At 36.1% G+C, this 20878-nt stretch overlaps 1 protein-coding gene across 2 annotated transcripts in view; it reads left to right on the top strand.

Moving 5' to 3' along the window:
- Positions 1 to 20878, top strand: part of LOC117657019 (uncharacterized) — a 119100-nt gene that overhangs the window by 9907 nt on the left and 88315 nt on the right. For both annotated transcript variants that reach the window (XR_015732552.1, XM_034405194.2), the window contains exons 6-12: positions 685 to 828; positions 4116 to 4279; positions 7959 to 8074; positions 8896 to 9011; positions 12554 to 12763; positions 16953 to 17096; positions 19157 to 19320. Coding sequence is in view for 1 of the 2 variants with exons in the window: in XM_034405194.2 (XP_034261085.2) it covers positions 685 to 828; positions 4116 to 4279; positions 7959 to 8074; positions 8896 to 9011; positions 12554 to 12763; positions 16953 to 17096; positions 19157 to 19320 (1058 nt within the window). In the remaining variant the exon portion in view is untranslated. The remainder of the gene's footprint in view (positions 1 to 684; positions 829 to 4115; positions 4280 to 7958; positions 8075 to 8895; positions 9012 to 12553; positions 12764 to 16952; positions 17097 to 19156; positions 19321 to 20878) is intronic.

The following is a 20878-nucleotide window of genomic DNA, read 5'->3' as shown; positions in this document are numbered from 1 at the left end:
TGGTCTGAAAAAATGCTTTTAAAAGTTAAAAAAAAAGCCTCTGATGATCGCACGGCTCACCTAGGATCGTCAGAGGCTTCTGAAAGCATTTTTTCTGCAACCTCTTTAGCCGAAGAGGTTGTAGGAAAAAAAATCCCTTTAAAAGCCTCTGGCGATCCCAGCAGATTTGCCTGATCGTCAGAGGCTTCTAAAATCATTATTTTCTGCAACCTCTCCAGCCGAAGAGGTTGTAGGAAAAAAAATCCCTTTAAAAGCCTCTGGCGATCCCAGCTGACTTGCTTGATCGTCAGAGGCTTCTAAAAGCATTTTTTTTTTGCAACCTCTTAAGGTTGTAGAAAAAATGCTTTTAAAAGTAAAAAAAAAAAAAGTTGGCCACGCCCACCCAGTCACATTACCCCTCCAAAGTCATGCCCACAAAATAAGCCACGCCCACAGAACCGGTAGTAAAAAAATTTAGAACCCACCCCTGAAGCAGTGCCCTGCTGAATTATACCCCTGGCCAGTGTAATCCAGCAGTTTAAATATTGAATGAAGCCCACTTGTCTTCCATCAGATGGACATAGTGCCATCAAGGCTAGTAGCCATGCTAGTATCCCTATCATAAAGATATTGAATGCTGCTTGATGGAAGTTATTACAGTAGTAGTGAATATTCATCCTCTTATTACAATTGTTATTTTCACAGATTGTTCCTTGGGTTACTTTGGAATAAACTGTTCCTCTGTTTGCAATAGATGCTATGGTGATGAATTGTGTAATCCCTATACAGGAGATTGTGATATTTTCCATTCTTGCAGATCTCAAGATTCTCCTGCTGTTTGTGAACAAGGTACCTTAATAAGGCTTTGAAACATGAAAATGAAAGATCGAAAATGGAAGATGGGAAGCAAAAAGGAGTTGTTTTGAATAAAAAAAATATATAATTTATTTAATTAATTTTGATGTCACTGAAACAATAGATTACTGTTATACCCATATTATGGGTTGCTGTTAGCCCCAGTAGGTAGACCAGCACATGAAATCAATTCCAGAAGATGGCTAAAACTATTTTTATTGAAATTGGCTATAATAACAGCCAGTACAATCATGTTATATTTTCCCCATTTTATAAGCTAGTAAATTAAAGAGGCATCTGCCTGAGCTTCTTGCAATTGTCTTGGAAAGTTACCCTGATTTAAATAATATTTCAACCCCTTTTGCCTAGACAACTGTTCTTGCATATTTCTATCAAGGTCATCTTCCTCAATCTGAATTTCTGAATTGATTTTAAATGTAGCCACTTATCTACATTGTTGCATGTGGCCCCAAACAATTAAAGTTTTCATTATTTTTCACCTATTCTTCACTCTATCTTGCTATTAAATAGCAGAAACAGACTGGTACTTCCTGCAACAAGTATAGTACAAGTAGTCCTTGCTTATTGATCACTTGTTCAGTGACTATTTGAACTGGGACAGTGCTGAATGAATGTATTTTTTACCAATCCACAAATTTCATGACACTCCATGGTCATGTGATTGCAATTCAGGCAATTGGCAACCATTTCACCCTATCAACAGTTTCAGCGTTCTGCGGTCATATGATTGCTATTTGCGACCTTTCTTGCTAGCTTCCCACAAAAAAAGTCAATGGGGAACCTGGCAGCCAAGGTTGCAACTTGCTGTGTCCACTCCCCAAATTCCTGCAGTATACTGCTCTCTCCTTTACACTTGTGCCAACCTGTGCCCTCATTCTTCAGCCTTCCTGTGTTCACACCAACTCATATCCTGTACTCTCCCCAATTTGCAGGCAGACTGTGCCAGACCACCCAGAGCCTGCCCCACCCCTCTACAGCCTCCCTGCGCTCCTTACCTGGACTCCCACTGTTTCTCGCTTAACAACCCGCATCCATTGGGATTACAGCAGAAATTGTGACTGCTGTCACTAAGAAATGTGGTCACATGATACTGGGCTTTAAAATCACATCACTTAGTGGGAGCAATCCCAGTCCCATTTGACGTCGGAACCTGAGCCCTACCTGTATATAAAGTGTAGATGGTGTAACTATGTATTGAATCAAATTATGCCCATCTGCCTTTCGAAAGGATACTGCTGGTGCTAGTGCAATAGTTTTCCTCTCTTCACGGCCAACCCCTTTGTGCTCCTTCACCAACATTTGCAGTGGAAGGTTGGGAGATCCATTTCACAACAATGAAGGGAATATATATTTCCAGTAAACAAGTATGTGATGTAAAGAATTAAGCAATCCTAAATGTTGGTTCTTGTGTCATTCACTTTCTTATAAGCTCTCTTCCTTATTATTCACAATTATTAGAAATGGATAGTGTCCCCAGTTACATTTGTTGTTTGTTGGATAGCTTGATATTGACATTTATTTAAAAAACCAGGTCCATGTGCTGTTTGCTACAACCATCTGTATTGACTAATTACTTTGCTTAGTTAGCACCTTCTTTGTCCTTGTTGACTATTGCAGAAATCAGGGATAGTGACAAATCAAGATAGATATAAACCACCTCTTGTTGGGACAATGTTGTTTAATTATGAAAATGCAAGGTATAAAAGTATATTTTGCTAGATATTAAACAGTGATTTGACATCTTTTTCTATGTGGTCCTCCAGCTGTGGTTCTTTATCCTTATCCTTTGTTCTGGTTTGTTTTGTTCTGCTCTTGTTTTATATTATTCTCAGTGATAATGTTTTTATAGACTTTTATTTTCTTATTCTTTTTTTCTAATAATGATCTGCTTCACCTATTTCAAGTGTCCTCCCTCCCTCCCTTCTGTTTAACTCTAGTGTGTGTGTGTGTGTGTGTGTGTGTGTGTGCATGTCTGTATGTGTACTCTCTCTCTCTCTCACACACACACACTACTGTGTACTCTCTCTCTCTCTCACACACACACACTACTTCTTTCTTTTGGGTCAAAGTCCCAGATTTTTTTCCCTCCATCCAAACACATACACTGTTAAACTATTTCCTTTCTTCTGTGTCAAAGTCCCAGATTTTTTCTTCTGCCTTCTCTTATACCACGACTCTTATACTATGGCTTTTAAAGCTAGTTCATCAAACATGAGAAGGATGAGAGCTTCTAAAGTTACATATGTGAGAGGTATTCTTTAAATAAAATATTTTTTAAAAACATATTTTTACTGCTGTGATAGCCTTGCATTCCTCCTCATTATTTCAAATGCAGAAATTTCTGTAGTTCTGCTTTTATACACAGAAAAAAAAGTTGAAGTTCCTCCACATATATAGGAAACAAAAAACTGAAGCTTCTCCACTTAAGTAAAAGAGATAGTTATCTTTCTCCAAAATGCTCAAGCAAATTCAAAAGGCTTGGAAGTTAAAGTATTTTTACTCATACCTTTTCCACAATTAAGAAAATACTGTGTTGCTTTTTAAAACCTCTTCATAGTCTGTTGAAAATGTAATTTGCAAAAAGTTCATGACAACTTTATGATGACAAATTAAGAAAAGACATAAAGACTACTTTTTGAAAAAGGAAAAGATTGTTACTCAACTATGGCATCATTATTTTTGCAGTGTTTTAATCATAATATAAAGGCACTGACTAAAAAAACCTATAATACAGTGGTTTAGTATAGCTTGAACAAAATAACAGACTTTTTTTATAAGAAGTTGCAGATGATATTTCAGATGTAAAAGGAATATACAATTAAACAAAAGAAATTTGGAAAGAAATTTGAATTGTAGAATTTTTCATTCCATTATTGGGATGAACCAATTTTAGAAGATGTTTTTAGTGGAATGTTTCATGTTGCATGCTTGCAATACATTTATTTATTGTATTTGTATATTATCTTTCAAGGTATTCTGAAAGCTATTGTTACAGAAATATCTACATAAGAAACATTGGAAATTATTTAATAGAGGAGAATATTTGTAGCTCAGGGTTTAATGTGCAGTCCTTGGTGCTATTCAAGTGGTTGTAATGATATTACCTAGTTTGGTAATGAAATGTCTGCAAGTAAACCACCAAGCTCAGAGAACACAAAGAACACCCAAAATATTTAAGCTTAAAAGTGATGTGTGATGATTATATTATTATCTTCAGCACATATATTTTAAAATTAACTCTTTACTTTCATTTGCGGTAGCTTTGAACAGTGTATGGTGCCCTCAGTTTTCTGGCTGGAGATACTGGGAGAATAACTGCTATTATTTTAGTGCTGAGAAGGCAGCCAATTGGACACTTGCTCGTAAGCAGTGTAGAAGATTCAGAAGTACAGACTTGATTTGGATCGACAAGAAAAATGAAATGGTATTGATGTATTTTGTGAAGAATTGGAAATCAGTTCAAAGCTGGCATATATTTTTTAAAGTTTGAATGTCTGTGAATATGTGAGAGTGATTTGTTAGATTTTATTGCAAATTATTTTGAAATACATTAGTTGCATATCAGTATTTATGTAGTATTTTCTTTTATCACTTCACCAAAGTGTTTTCTAAGATTCTGTATATTTATGGTTTCAGACTTTTAAGGTCCAGAGGACATTGACCCATTCCATCAGTAAGCCACACCCACATCTGATGTGTCCTCCCTGGAGATCTATATAAGGCTCTCACTAGGCAGCATAGGGCCTGCTGGCTGCCAGAAGAAAAAAAAAAGCCCAGAATCGAGTGGATGTGACTCCACTGAGCTAGGGCTGCAGAAAAAATCTTTGTTACGTAAGAAAAACCTGGCTAAAAGAAAAACATATACATATATATATATGCAAAAAATTAAAATCTCGGGTGTTTTCCCGCGTCATTATAAATTAGTTGGTTAAAATATTTAAAATCCTGGTTAAAATCCCAGCTTAAAATCTTCGAAAAATCCTTACAGAGCACTCTGCAAGGTCCTTTAAAACCTCAGCTAAAATCCTACCAGTGACTTTAAAAGTTTTTCTTAAAGCAATGTTTCAACAGGCTCACAACCCTGTCATCTTCAGGCTCTGTTTCATGTAGAAGCTATGGGTTCTCTGTTGCGGGGCCAGAGCTGTCGCTTATCTATATTTGCTGCTGCTGACGTATGCTGGCTAGCCTGCAAACTCTGTGTTCCGATTGTAGGACAACAGTTTTTCTTCCTGCCTCCTCCTCCTAGCTGCTTGGCTCTGTAAGGATTTTTCGAAGATTTTAAGCTGGGATTTTAACCAGGATTTTAAATATTTTAACCAATTTATTTATAATGACGCGGGAAAACACCCGAGATTTTAATTTTTTGCATATGCACACCCGCGAAAACTTAAGAAGACATACATACATACATACATACATACATATATATATATATATATATATACATATATATATATATATATATATATATATATACATATATATATATATATATATATACATATATATATATATATACATATATATATATATATACATATATATATATATATATATATATATATATATATATATATATATATATATATATATATATATATAATGCATCTTTGAATTTCTTTCCCTAGGTCTCAGAGATTCTATCAATGTTTTGAACATCTTTTTGAAGCTTTTTTTAAATTTTATGCCTCTAATCTTTCTACCAGCATAATTTTCTTTTTCTTGGATAGAATAATGTTTGAATGTATATGATTATTACCACATATAGGACAAATTAAAGAGCAACCATATGCCTTCTAAATATTTAGTAATTAAAAAAAACAGGAATGACTAATTGACCTATAGTGTTTCTGAGGTTTCAGCTCTCTTAAGGGCATCTCATATTATCGCAAATATAAGGCATTTTATTAAGCAATTCAGTCTTCACAAGCATTTGTTCCTCTGATTCTCTACTGTACTATATAGTTATATAGTGGCTAGGTAATTAACAAGCGTTTGCATTCTTCAAAAGTGATTGTAAAGTACTACTTGAGCAAAACAGCTTTCAGTTTTCAGACTGCTATACAAGCCTGAAAAAAGAAATAGCTACTTTAAAAGTCTTTTTAATTTTTCATAATTTTCTGAAAAAGATCAGCCACTTTAATGAATGGCAGAGAGGTGTTGCATGATATATGATATTGTATTGAATCATTTTTGAAATATATAAGGTCCAGTTAATTAACTAGCAGTAATTTGGACTATATGTAATATACATTTGGGTGTTTTTTGTGTATTGCACTTAGGGTGATTACAGTTCATGAGCTTTTTAAAAACTATTTTGCTTAGAAATAAATTGAGATACATTAGGTGATTATGAATGGTAGTAAATCCAATTCACAAAGTGAATACAAATCACCTTTCTGAGTATTTCAGTAAATTTAATTTTCATTTAAGAATACATATGTTATTCAAAAAGTTCTCAATTTATGTTGAACTAGAAAAAAAAAAAAGATCTATTTTACCTCTGCATGGTATATGCTGCCCTCTTGTGTTAGAGATAAATACCTATAATCACTAAGAGAAAAAATGAATTTTTGAATTATAATACATCTGTATAGTATTTATTTATTTTTATTCCGCCTTTAATATTTTTTAACAAATAATACAAGGTGGGAAACCTGGCCTAAATTGTAAGATATGACTACTCATAAGCATGTTTTTAATTTATTGATTAAAATATTTGTTAGATTTATACAATCAATAAAAAACATGTATTTAAAAATAGGAAAAATACAGTGCAGTATAAATATTTGGAATAGAAAAAAACCAATAGGATAAAGGAGTGACAGAAATAACAATAAGAACAGAATTTACTTAACCTAAACATATCTCAGTAAAATAACTTCCATTTAAATTTGAAGACAGTGGCACCGCATGCTTCCACATATTATATAGGAAAGAATATTTCTGATCTTGTCTAGAAATGCTTAAGCCTTGGGAAGAAACAATAAAAACAGCAAAACTATTTTAAAAAACTTTAAAAACATTCAAATCAGCACACACAAGAGCAAGATTATGGCCCGTTAGTAATATAGCCAGGAAATGGGGCCCTTAAAACATTCAGTATCCCAGACAGGAGTGCAGCAAGGATTTTAGAACCTTATGAAAGTCTTAACGGGGTTGGGGCCATTCTGAATTCCGATGGGAGGCTGTTCCATACAGCAGAGGCTACTGCAGAAAAAGTTTGATATCTGGTCACCACAAGTTGATGCTCTTTGGCTGACGGGATCTGGGATTGGCCTGGGAACCAAATGGGGGAGTTCCACGCTGAAGTGAATGCTGGATTGATAGCAGACTCCACTCCCCCTCCTTGCTCTCTGATCTCCACCTGTCCATCTTTTTGGTTATCATAGTGATGTATTGTGGTTATGTTCCTTTTTCATTATGTATACGATTATTCTATTATTTTCCTTCTCATATGTTTAGACTCTTTTCATTTTCTTCCTTTTTATTATTGTAAGCCACTAGAATAGCCCCATGGCGAGATAGGTGGGAAATTAATTAATTTGCATGCCATGGGGTGAGCTCCCATCCTCGCTCCAGCTCCTGCCAACCTAGCAGTTGAAAAGAATGCAAATGCAAGTAGATAAATAGGTACCATTTTGGTGGGAAGGTAACAGCACTCGGTGACGTCATGCTGGCAACGTGACCGCAGAAATGTTTTCAGACAATGCTGGCTCAATGGCCTTGAAACGGAGATGAGCACCTCCCCCTCTAATTGGCATTGACTATTGGAATAAAATCTGTAGGGACCCACACACACACACACACACACACACACACACAAACACACGGTATATGAACAATTGTTTACGTTAAGGTCACATGTAGATTTGTTTTGAGTATTTTCCAGCATAGCCTAATTTATTTTATATATTAACAATTTTATATTTAATTTAAAATAGAAATATAAGTGTTTCTTAATCTATACTTTTGGTATTTTCCACTTCTGGAAACATCATAATAATGTGGCAAAAGAAGAAATTCCAAATTTTCATTCTTCTTCTCTATTGGAGATTATCCTAATACAAGAATAAAGTCTTTTTTCTATAACATTTTGACAGGATTGGATATCATCTGCAGTGTCACGTGAGATTTTGTGGACTGGATTAAATAGTAGGAAGAAAACAGCTATATGGGTTTGGTCAGATTCAAGATCGGCAGCTAAAGAAATACGGTGGTAAAGTTAATTGTTTATATTAATTTTAGGCTGGGATGGAATTATGTTTTTGTGAAAACAAAAAAAATGTGATTTAGCATTTTCAAATGTATGTATGTATTTGTGTATATATACATATATATATATAGTCTCCCTTTATTTCTTTATCAGCGAAATATAAATTTTATATACATACATACATACATACATACATACATACATGTATATATATATATATATATATATATATTCCTTTATTTTCACCCATTTCTCTTAGATAACTTTTAAATCCCTTGTTAATGATATAAACATGAATATTGATGGAGAAAATCACTGCTTTTAGAACTACACATGAGAGACATAACATAAGGCATATAAAGTTTCTCAGCATTTAGATTAAAGAAACCAAGGGGAGAAAATAGGCATAAGATATGTAGAACCTTATCTGAAATAACAAGATGGGATTTGGGACTAGCAACAGAAATAACTTATGAATATATAGTTCATCCATTTTTCTTTTACCTAAAGGAATGTTTGTATACATATGAATATGTTAATATACATATGAATTCTAAAAATTCTAATGCTAATTTTTTTTTATTTGCACAAAATGTCTGTTTTGGATGCCAAAGTTTTACAAAACTTACAGGAAGGTTGGTTTTATAATACTAGAGCTTTACACTAATGTTTTTATTTGTTGTACTCTGGTGGTTTCCATTTTTTTGTTCTCGTGTTGATATTTCTTTTTAAAATTTATTGTTATCTCTCTGTTCCTCAGAAACCAATAATCCAAAATAAAAATGCACAATGAAATATTTCATCGGTTTTTCTTTTTCATCCAGGTTAAAATTGGAAGGGAATCCTTCTGGAAGATGTGTAGGTTTATATCCTGCTAATAAAACAGCCCTAAAGATACATTGTTCTGAAGACCATAGGTGGATTTGTAAGAGAAAGGAAAGTAAGTCGAGTATTGGAGCTTTGAATATGACAAAGATACATTCAGGTTATAATATTTCATTTATATTATGCATGATTCTTTCTTTTTCTCTTTCAGTTATGTTCTTTATGCATGATGTGGCACAACAATATTTGTGCATCCTTCCTTGTGTTCATGAAGCAATGTGTGTATGTGTGTGCGTGTGTGCGTGTGTGTCAGAGGTGGGTTTCAGCAGGTTCTGACCAGTTCTGGAGAACCGGTAGCGGAAATTTTGAGTAGTTCGGAGAACCGGTAGTAAACATTCTGACTGGCCCTGCCCCCATCTATTCTCTGCCTCCCAAGTCCCAAGTGGGAGGAAATGGGGATTTTTCAATAACTTTCCCCTGGAGTGGGGTGGGAATGGAGATTTTACAGTATCTTTCCCCTGCCATGCCCACCAAGCCACACCCACCACGCCATGCCATGCCCACCAAGCCACACCCACAGAATTGGTAGCAAAAAATTTTGAAACCCACCACTGGTACGTGTGCATGCATGTGCACAAAAATATCACTGATGCATGTTTTTGGAGCTTTTTCTTGTTAAAAATATAATAATATTGCAGAATTAAAGCTTTGTCAAAAGCAATAACCAATACACTTGTATTATTTCTTCTAGTTTCAATTTTGTGAGTGTTTTATTATTTCCGCTATCAGACATGAGGTTTTAGTCCCTCACTGGACAGGGTTCTTTACCCATACTGAATTATATTTCAGTTCTCAAATGGTGACAGATGTAAGAGGTATGGAAGATACCAAAGATGTTTTCAAGTGTTTCCCAATTTTTCTCATGTTCTGGTGGCTACATTATTGGTAGACGAAAATATCTCATCTAAGGGAGATGGCTTGTTCTCATTTTAAAAAATAGAAGAAGCCATGCAATTCAAAATGCTAACCAATACTAACCCTAATCCTAACCAAACAAGACTATCTATATATTCTTTACCTTCACTTCTAGATCATTGACAGGATAGCTTTAGCAGGTACCTCTGAGAATTGGTTAAACTATTATTTATGTATTTATTTAAATAAACCCTGTGTTTTAGAACAAACTATTTGTTGAAGTAGGTCCTCCCTATTACACTCACCCTCACTCTCTGCTCTGTTGGATCACCGGCCGTTCGCTTACCCCGCCCACTCCCAATCTATTGCTGCCTCCGGAGTCCCAGCTGATGGCTAGAGGAAAAAAAACTTCAAATTCTTGCCACAGGGCTTCAAAGGGCCGTCCTATAGCCAGTGGTGCAGCCGAACCGTTTGTTAAATTGCTGGCTTGCCCCGCCCCTCGCCCGCCCTGCCTCCCACCCGCGCGGCGCCAGCCTACCCTAGCCAGGGGTAGGCAATTGTGGCTCTTTTACAACCTGTGGACTTCAACTTCCAGAATTCCTGAGACAGCTTGGCTGCCTCAGGAATTCTGGGAGTTGAAGGCCACAGGTTGTAAAAGAGCCACAATTGCCCACCCCTTCCCTAGCCTGAGTTCCGCTGCCTGGGATCCACGTGGGCTGCCACGTGGTTCCCCACCGGCTCCGGACACAGGAGAGCAGGATGGAGAAAGCAGCTTCCACGCCTTCACTCACCCTCACTCTCTGCTCTGTTGGATCGCCGGCCGTTCGCTTACCCCGCCCACTCCCAATCTATTGCTGCCTCCGGAGTCCCAGCTGATGGCTAGAGGAAAAAAAACTTCAAATTTTTGCCGTGGGGCTTCAAAGGGCTGCCCTATAGCCAGTGGTGCAGCTGAACCGTTTGTTAAATTGCTGGCTTGCCCCGCCCCTCCGCACCACTATTTATTGCCAATAAATAGTGGTGGGCGAGGGGCGGGCAAGCCAGCAATTTGACAAAGGATTCGGTGTTTTTTTGTAATTTTATTGGCCCACGGAGCTTCAGCATAGGCTGAAGCCCTTGATTCTATCGGCCTCCCGACTCTCAGCTGATTTGTCTCAGCTGTTTTGCTCAGGGCTCTGCTGCTTCCTTGCAAAGAGTCCTGGAGCAATTTTTTTCCCCCTAGCTATGCTGAAACACAAAACTGAAACTGCTTTGCTGTTGCTGCAACGTTGGAAAATTAGGCAGGCAGAATTCTTTTCTTTTTCCTCACCAAAAAAGGTAAGTGCAAACAATGGGAAATTTAGGGAAAAAGAGGAGAGTTCAAGATTTTAAAACACAAAACAAAAAAAGCTCTATTTAACTAGGGAATTGTAATAATTGAGATACTATTAATTGTATATTTCTGAAAGCAGAAATGGTTAAGTTGTGGTTTGGAGGAATATATGGGGGAAATTACTTGGTTTATTATTATTTGTAAATATAATTAATTGATTTGTAAGAAATTGGATTGCATGGAAATAATTGGAATATTCATGTTCATATTGATTAATATACAAAAAAGATAGCTATATAACTAATTGATTTATATTAAAATGTTGAATTTATATTAAACAACTAATATTACATAATTAACCAATGTGAGGATGGATATAAAAATAGATGACAATGGGAAGGGGTATAATATAGAATAGAAGGGAAAAATTGAATTTGATTAAGATTAGAGATGAGGATGAAGGGTAATATTGGTTTTTTACAAAAATAGATGAGGAATAAATATGGCAAAAAGGAAATATAGAAATTGTAAATTTAATTGAAATGACTAAACACTTTTAAATTTGTGAACCGGCCAAATACTCTGTTCAAAGAAAATACATTGTATGTTTGTATGTGTGTTTCTAATTATTGTTATTTATTCATATTTGTTCTCTTTTATTCTTTAAAGTTTAACAATTCATTCTTTATCTTAATATCTTTATATTTGTTTGGGGTTGGCTTTCTTCCCTTTCATCTTTTTTATTGTACAGCAATCTTTCTCCTCAAACCTACCACCTCTCTCTTTTCTTTCCTTCTTACTTTCTCTTCCTCCTGCTCTTCTTCTCCTCCCTACTTCCTCTTCCTTTCTCCTTCTCCTCCTCTCTTCCTCCCTCTCTTACCCTCCCTCCTACTCTAATTTCCCTTCCCTTCCTTCATCCCTCTCTATTGCTGTATCCTTTTATGCATATGGACTACTCAGAGGGCTGAAAAAGTTATTTCTGACTGGTCCTCACACTTTTGACCAGTCCTCGAACTTACGACTGTCCTCACATTTTACGTTTTTGCCCTATCTTGTCACCATGGTGAAGAGAAGCAGTTGTGAAATGAGTGACATGGTTGTTAAGAAAGCTGCACGGGCATAAATGTGAGGATGGTCATAAGTGTGAGGACCGGTCAAAAGTGTGAGGTCCAGTCAGAAATGACTTTTTTCAGCCCTCTGAGTAGTCCCTATGCACATAGCCACGCCCACCCGGTCACATGATGAGCTAGCCACGCCTACACACTCACGTGACCAGCTAGCCATGCCCACCCAGTCACATGATTGCCAAGCCACACCCCCAACTAAGCCACGCCCACAGAACCTGTTGTTAAAAAAATTGAATCCCACCACTGTAAATAATAAATGCAAGACATTTGAAAAACCACTCAAACATTTTTTCTTTTTCTCACTAGGGGTAGATCTTTTTGATCTCTACACTGATAACTTTCTGTCAGGACCATTAGACCCAACAATTTATACAACTCTTTCCACTGCTGTAGTAGACTGCTTAAGTGATTCCAACTGCTCAGGGATAGTGCAAGATAGCCGATTCTTTAGAAGAACAAGAGGTATAGATGAAATTGCTGCATCTGATGAAAATGTATTTACATATAAAAGACGAGGTATGTTTATTTGTCTGAAATAAAAAACAAAAATAGGCATAGAAATTTATTACCATTCTAAAAGTATTTGCAAATGTGAATTTTAAGGAATCCTTTATTTTCTTTTGATATGCAAGAAAAATGGGAGGTAATTTAAAATGACTGCTCCATTCTTATTTACTTTTATTTTTTATAAAGTCAAATTCTGAAATTATTTCTAGATTATTCTCTAGATTATTCTTTTATAATTTGATAAAATCTGTTATTTAAGAGGTAAGATCTTCATTCTCAGCAGATGGCAGCATCAAGCCAAGTTGGCTGATTTCATATAATTAAGCAGGCTTGGATCTTATTAATACCTGGAAGGAAGACCACCATGAAATCTAAGCACTGAAGCTTAAACTATGAAATTGTGGTGGGGGAAAGGCAATGGTAAGCCATTTCTCTATGGAAACAAAGAAAATTTCTGGATCTGCCATTTTAGCTGTCAGGCTAGGCTTTTTGCTATAACACTGTGGAGAATTTGTGTTTCCCCTCACATAGATGAGGTAAAAGGACAAGCAAGTCATCAAGGAAACATGTTCAAAGCCTGGAATTACTGTATATAGGGAGCACTGGAACAGCTGAAATTCAGGATAAGTCAAGATTGGTGAACAGATTGGTTAAAAAAAGTTGTTTGCAGGCAATATACATATATTCACAATAAAAGGAAAGGAAGAGAAAAAACATTATATAGCAGCTGTTCAGCAAAGGTTCTAAAATTATAACAAAACGTACTTCTATACCAAACTATTTCTATTTCTTAATCCCAGAGATATTTGAAGCCAACATGGTATTGTTCTTTTTTATGTCAGCCTCCAGATGAGAGCACATAGGGGACAATCATGTGCTTATCCTTCAGCTGACTAGTAGAAGAATACAAAAACAATAACTCATTGCTGGGGCAACAAGAATCCTTTTACTCTCATTCCACACAAAAATAAATTACAAGTATCCTCCTTCCCTCATGTTTATAATTCATCAAATGTGCACTTGTTTATTGTTGTCTATCTAGAAATTCCTATTATGTGTAGTCATATCAAATGTTTAAAGCTATGTTTGAACTATTCCAAAGCTGTCAGTAGGCTCAGGCTCAGTCTTCTTCAGACAGTAAATGTGTGTTATCCTGGGTACAATGGATGAAAAGGAAGATTTTAATTTGAGATTTATAGAGACATTGTCAGGGGATACTTAAGTACCTTGAATAAATTCTGCTATTCAAAGCTAGGGTAATTGTGTTCTAGTTTTCTGAAGGAACATGACAATGATCTGTCTGGACCCTTGTGTATTGTTTTTAAGTTAACTCTGAACAATAGGTGAACAGGAGTTGCTCCTTCCTTAAAAAAAAGGAAAACAAAGATCTGGAAACTATAGAACTGTTAGTCTGATACTGATTGAATGCCTTGATCACTAGAAAATGTAGATATGAAAGGATCAAGTCTTACTGCACTACCCCTCAAGTTTGGGAGGTAATTTCATTTACAGATTGTGCAAATGCTGGGTATATAATATAACTTGAATTCAGCACAGCATTTGACAAAGTACGCTATAACATTCTGGTCACAGTCTAGTTTATCATCCAGATGGCATATTATTAGGTGGATCTGCAGCCATACTCAGTGAGTACCCATCAACAGTTCTTCATCAGCCTAAGGAAAAGTGTCAGATAGAATGATATAAGGCACAGATCTAGGTCCAGTATTTTTCAACATTCATGATTTAGATCAAAAGGTTATATTTATTAAACTTGCACATTATGCAAGAGAGTGATAACTAATGAAGAATATAACATCAAAACTCAAAATGATTGTGGCAGGATAAGAAACGGGTGTAAATTACAGAATGATATGTAACAAATAGGTGTAAAAAATTATGTAGAAAAAATATTGACTGTAAAGATGTAGACTGCGAGTATCTGGCTTGATAATAGTACAAGTAGTCCTCGGATAACAACTAATTGGGACTTGGAACTCCATTGCTAAGCAAAAAATCAGGCAACCATGCCGGATTTAAGACATCAGTTCTTCTGTGACTGTTAAATGAATCACCCATGGTTATTAAGCATAACATCATGTGACTGCAACTTGCAACTTTCTGCCATAAGAACTGTCCATATTTGCCACAGAGCAGTCATAACCACAGACTCTACATGGAAAACTAAATCTTCAAATTCCCTTCCATTAGAATCTTAAAATAGTAGTTGATTATAAACTGAATATGTGTTAGCAGTGTAACTTGGCTGAATCATATGTGAGTGGATGACCATAAAAATGGAAATTACAAAAAAAATTCTTTAAAAATGAAATGTTAGGATTTATCAACAGGAGCATGATCCAAATGAAACTAAAATAATAGTTTCATTATATTCTAAATTAGTTAGACTTCATCTTAGGTGTTATTTCCAGTTCTGTATAGCATATTTTAAGAATTCAGACAAGTGGAATGGCTCCATGGAAGGGCAATCTGAGAACAGGGGAACAGATCTTATGAGGAGAGATTGAGAAAACGTGTTATAGGTAGCTTTAAGAAGGTAAACTGGATATATAAGGAAGGGTGGAAATGGGGTAATACCATTCATCTATCACATAAAATGATGTGAATCCTATTCCAGAGAATAGGATGCAAAGTGGACTTAAAACATAGAAAAATAGATTCCTTTGGGTATTAGACTGAGTGGCTGTGGCTTCTGGTGTCCCGGTATAGTCAGCTGGCACCATCTCTGACTATTGGGGGTGAGATCTTGGCCCCCACAGAGAGGGCTCGCAACTTGGGTGTTCTCCTGGATGCACGGCTGTCTTTGGAAGAGCACATGACAGCGTGGCCAGGGGAGCTTTCTATCAGGTTCGCCTTATGCACCAGTTGTGTCTCTTTCTGGACCGGGTTGCCCTGCGCACAGTCACTCATGCCCTCGTCACATCCCATCTGGACTACTGCAACGCTCTCTACATGGGGCTCCCCTTGAAGAGCACTCAGAGGCTCCAGCTGGTCCAGAATGCGGCTGCGCGGGTGGTTATGGGTGCGACTCGGCGTGCCCATGTAACACCCCTCCTGCGCGAGCTGCACTGGCTCCCGTTGGTCTTTCGAGTGCGATTCAAGGTGTTGGTCACCACCTTTAAAGTGCTCCATGGCTTAGGACCGGGATACATACGAGACCGCCAACTGCCATCAACAACCTCCCACCGGCCAATACGCTCCCATAAAGAGGGGTTCCTCAGGGTGCCGTCAACCAAACAATTTTTTTTTTAATTTGATTTATATGCCGCCCTTCTCCGGAGACTCAGGGCGGCTTACAATGCGTTAAGCAATAGCCTTCATACTTTTGTATATTTATACAAAGTCAGCTTATTGCCCCCACAAACTGGGTCCTCATTTCACCTACCTTAGAAAGGATGGAAGGCTGAGTCAACCTTGAGCCTTGGAGAGATTCGAACCAGCAGTAATTGCAGGCAGCTGTGTTAATAACAGGGTGCTTAGACCACTGTACCATCAAGGCTCTTGATGCCGACTGGCAACACCCAAGGGGAGAGCCTTCTCTGTGGGGGCACCAGCCCTTTGGAATGAGCTGCCCCTAGAGCTTCATCTTAGCCCCGACCTGCGTACTTTTCACCGTGCCCTAAAGACCTTCCTGTTTCAGCAAGCTGGACTGGCCTAAAATGAATTTTAAGTGGGTGTATGTGTGTTTAATTTGAGGGCCAAATTGTATATATTTGTTTTAATTGGTTTTAAATTTTATAAATTCATGTGTTTTAATGTGGCTGTACACCGCCCTGAGTCCCCTGGGAGAAGGGCAGCATAGAAATCCAATAAACTCTAAACTCTATTAGATAAAATTTTTGTTCAAATAGTTTGACAATGAGATCAACTCCCAATCAGCTGCTGTTTCCAGATATGATGTAGAGACTGATAGCTGCATAGTTACTGGGGGGATGCTTTGATTTAGATTTCTGCACTGAATAGAGATTAAATTCAGCAACATGGCCACTTTCAATGATCCTAGGGTGATTCCTTTTACATAATGATAGTATATTAATAAGACGAATCCTTATAGAACCTTATCACATATTGGACTCAGAATTTGGTTGCTTCATTGCATAACTCTCTTTGGAGAATTGTTGAATTTTTTAAGTATATTATTATGTTGACATAATATGATTTGTGATTCTTTTCATAGAATGTTCCCTTGGTTACTATGGCAATAACTGTGGCTTTCTTTGTAAGAAATGCTATGGAGGATTCAGATGTAATTCAATAACTGGAAAATGCCCAGAAAGATTGTACTGCCATGGTCAATTCAAAGGTGAAATGTGTGAATTAGGTACAGTAATAATATGGTCATCTTCATTTAAATTATTTCTTATTCTTTTCTGAATATAGAATAGATTCAAATGGCATGTACTGTAAAGCTTTTGCTTGTAATGAAGGAAACAATCTGTTGGTAACTTTAAACCCTTGGTAAAAATCACAGAAAGTAAACAGTGTAATTTTTTAATAAATGAACATCATAAAGCTGATTTTAGTTGAGTTTTATATATCAAAGATTACAATGCATTACAGAATCCAAGGTAATATCTTAAATAGTTATACATGTAGTTATGCATGTTATACATGTAAGTTATACATGTGTTTTGTGTCAGTTGTGTCCCTTTATCCCCAGCACTCCCATGTTTTAAAGAAAATTTAGTTTTTGTTCATGAGTATGTTTTGTGAAATGATGCAGCTGATGAATAGATTAATTGAACCTTTATAATCACTATATAGGTAACTCTACGTATGTAACCTACATAAAATATAGAAGGTGCACATTTCAAAAGAAATTAGAATATGATTATTAGACATATATACAGGGTTGGCTTGCCAAAGTCTTTGAATGGAATTAGCAAACAGACAAAAAGCCATGGGACCAAATTGCAACTCAGTCTCAGTCAGAACAAATCAATACCTTTGTGAGAACAAGTTTAAAATATATTAAAGACTGATAGGATTATGTGAAGTTCCAGATTTGAAAAGGAAAAAAAAGCATGAGGAGCAAACATAGATCGTATCTGTAACTTTTTAAATAGCTATGCCTTTTCCCAAAATATTGTGGCTGCCTTCCATAGAGCTTTTTGTCTTTGAATCTGAAGAATTTTCTGGCTTTGGCATTTGATCATGATTGAAAACCTAGATAGGTATGGCTTTAAGGTAAGAAAAACTATCATAGCAATAGAATGAATTTTATTAGAAGAACACTGGAAAAAAGAATATTAATCAGATGTGTATAGTAATGTAAAGTAAAAAGTTACATTAAAGAAGTATACTTTTTTATAACTTCTGTACAATTAAAAGGAATTTTTCCTGTGAAGTTTAGATAGTCATATTATCTGTAACAGCTGCAATTTTAAATTGAGTACAATGAACAGTTCAGATTCCAGGAAATGCTGCAGCTTGTACTTTGCATAGCTGAATTCCTTCAAAGTCTTTTAAGGTTATTTAAGATATTGTTTTATAAAAGAATACTAGGAAAATGAAGAGAACAAATTTGGATATTTAGTTAGTGTTAAGTTCTTTTAAAGTCTACTCCAATTTGTGTGGATTCTCTTTTTGCCTACTGATATAACCCTATTCAGGGGCAATTAGTCATAAATATATCCATAAATAAAAATGGAAACACTATGTCTTATTTCCACTGTTCAGCTTCTGTTAATCATTTAATAGTCCCCTGAGTGGCCTATTCATCTAACTAAAAATTCCTACAGAGATTAAAGAATAAAGTTGTGTGGCGAATTAACTTCTCTTTCTGGAAAACTTCGATGTTTGCTTCTGAGCAGCATCCCTTCTCTTAGAAATAGGTTCAAGGAGTTGAAGCAAACCTATCAGAATTTGCTGGTATTTATGTTTAGTAAAGCACACTGATGATTACTGCGTCTTGCTAAGAATGGATGCATTTACTTCTGTAAATGGCAAAGAATAAACAAAGAGTATAGAGGTCTTGGGGTGCAAAACTGGTTCACAACATTTCCTCACTCATAGTTTTACATAAATAGCTATTTTTTTCCAAGCTCATAAATATATAATTTTAAGAGGAAGGGGGAAGGAGGGAGGGAGGGAGAAAGAAGCCCCAGTTAACGCAAGATTCTTTTTCTGTACAGTATATAGATTTGCTTGTAAATTTTTCAATCAGCAAAATTTAGCTGTCTCTGAATTTCATTCAGCTAAATCAAATGTGGGCTTTTAATACTAAATATAATTTGAATATACATTAAAATGTTAAAATCTTGATCAGGAATAAAATTATACATTGTTAATTTTTGCAGACAAAGGCATTGCTCTCGCTGAATATATAAGTTAGTATAGTTTTTAAAAATGTTTTTCAAATTCAGTCTGTGTTATTTTCAGGCCTCAAAAGTCCAAAATGTCCCTATAATGCACCATGGTGGTATTTTGATGGACATTGCTATTATTTTGAAAAGGAAAAAAAAGGTGACTTTGCTTGGGCAGAAAAACGATGTTCCTACTACAAGGATTCATATCTTGTCTGGATTTCAAATGAAAAAGAAAAGGTACACTAATTAAGTAGAGATGTTATTAGTTTTTATTTCTTAAATTTCTTTACTGTCACAATTGAGAGTGGTCATAAACCACTTTTGGTCATAAACAACATAAATCAAAATAATAAACATCTATGATTAGAATAGTAATACAGACACGATAAAAAATAATAAAGAAAGAAAATAAAAGATTCATTTTAAAGCAACATAACAAAATTTCATTCACATGATAGTGTTATCCCATGAAATGGCTCGGTTTAATGCAGTTCTCATAGGTCATCAGGATGAATTCTTGTAGAACCATCATGATCAATTCACATTACATATTTCAGTTAATGCGGTTCTTCTGTTTTGTATTAAATGTGATTATTTTAATATGATCAGAGGATGCTTTTAAGAGTATAGTGGTTAAGACACTGGAAGAGGTCTTGTTCTACCTTGTGCACAAAATCAGCTAGGTGACCTTGGCCAGTCTTTTACAGCCCTAGGAAGGAGATAATGGCAAGGCATTTCTGAAATCTGGTTACAGAAATTGTAGGAACTTGTCCAGGCAGTTATCAGAATAGCCATTGACTCAAAGCCCCCCCCCCCAAATATGTGGCTAGTCTGAAATAAGGTATTCCTCTGAAGAACCAGTATGTGAGCTCTGTATTGTAGTTCACCAATAAAATTTTTGGTTCTGATGAGGAGCAGGAATGGATTCTTTTCTGTGCAGACTCTATCTAAATGCCATTTTTGTAGTTTATAGGTACTTTTTAAAATAAAAGTTAAAACAAATAATATTACTGTGAGAGGTTTTTTTAAAAGAGTTTAAAAAAATCTAAATTGTAATCTTAAAATAGCGATGGCAAACCATTTAGGCTTGGTGTGTCAAAAATTCAGAAAATCTGTAATTTGAGTGTTGACATGTCACCCCCACCAAACAAAAGAGAAACAATTATCTCCCCCCCCCCCCATTTAGAATAACAGACTAACACAATAACAGAGTTGGAAGGGACCTTGGAGGTCTTCTAGTCCAACCCCTTGCTGAAGTCTAACCCTATACAACTACAGACAAATGGTTGTTCAATCTCTTCTTAAAAACCTCTAGTGTTGGAGTACCCAGAACTTCTGGAGGCAAGTCGTTCCACTGATTAATTGTTCTAATTGTCAGGAAATTTCTCCTTAGTTCTAGGTTGGTTCTCTCCTTGATTAGTTTCCATCCATTGCTTCTTGTTCTGCCCGCAGGTGCTTTGGAGAATAGATTGACCCCCTCTACTTTGTGTCAGCCCCTTAGATATTGAAACACTGCTATCATGTCACCCCTAGTCCTCCTTTTCACTAGCTAGACATACCCAATTCCTGCAACCTTTATTCATTCTCTAATCATCTTTGTCGCTCTTCTCTGCACTCCTTTTAGAGTTTCAATATCTTTTTAATATTGGGGCGACCAAAGCTGGATTCAATATTCCAAGGGCGGTCTTACCAAGACATTATAAAGTGGTATTAACACTTCATGTGATCTTGATTCTATCTCTCTATTAATGTAGCCTTGGATTATATTGGCTTTTTTGACAGCTGCAGCATACTG

This window comes from Pantherophis guttatus, chromosome 2 (genome assembly GCF_059756535.1).
Source record: "Pantherophis guttatus breed Tessera chromosome 2, ASM5975653v1, whole genome shotgun sequence".
Lineage (NCBI taxonomy): Eukaryota > Metazoa > Chordata > Lepidosauria > Squamata > Colubridae > Pantherophis > Pantherophis guttatus.
The sequence above is the reverse complement of the archived record's forward strand: the minus strand, read 5'-3'. Positions and strand labels throughout refer to the sequence as shown.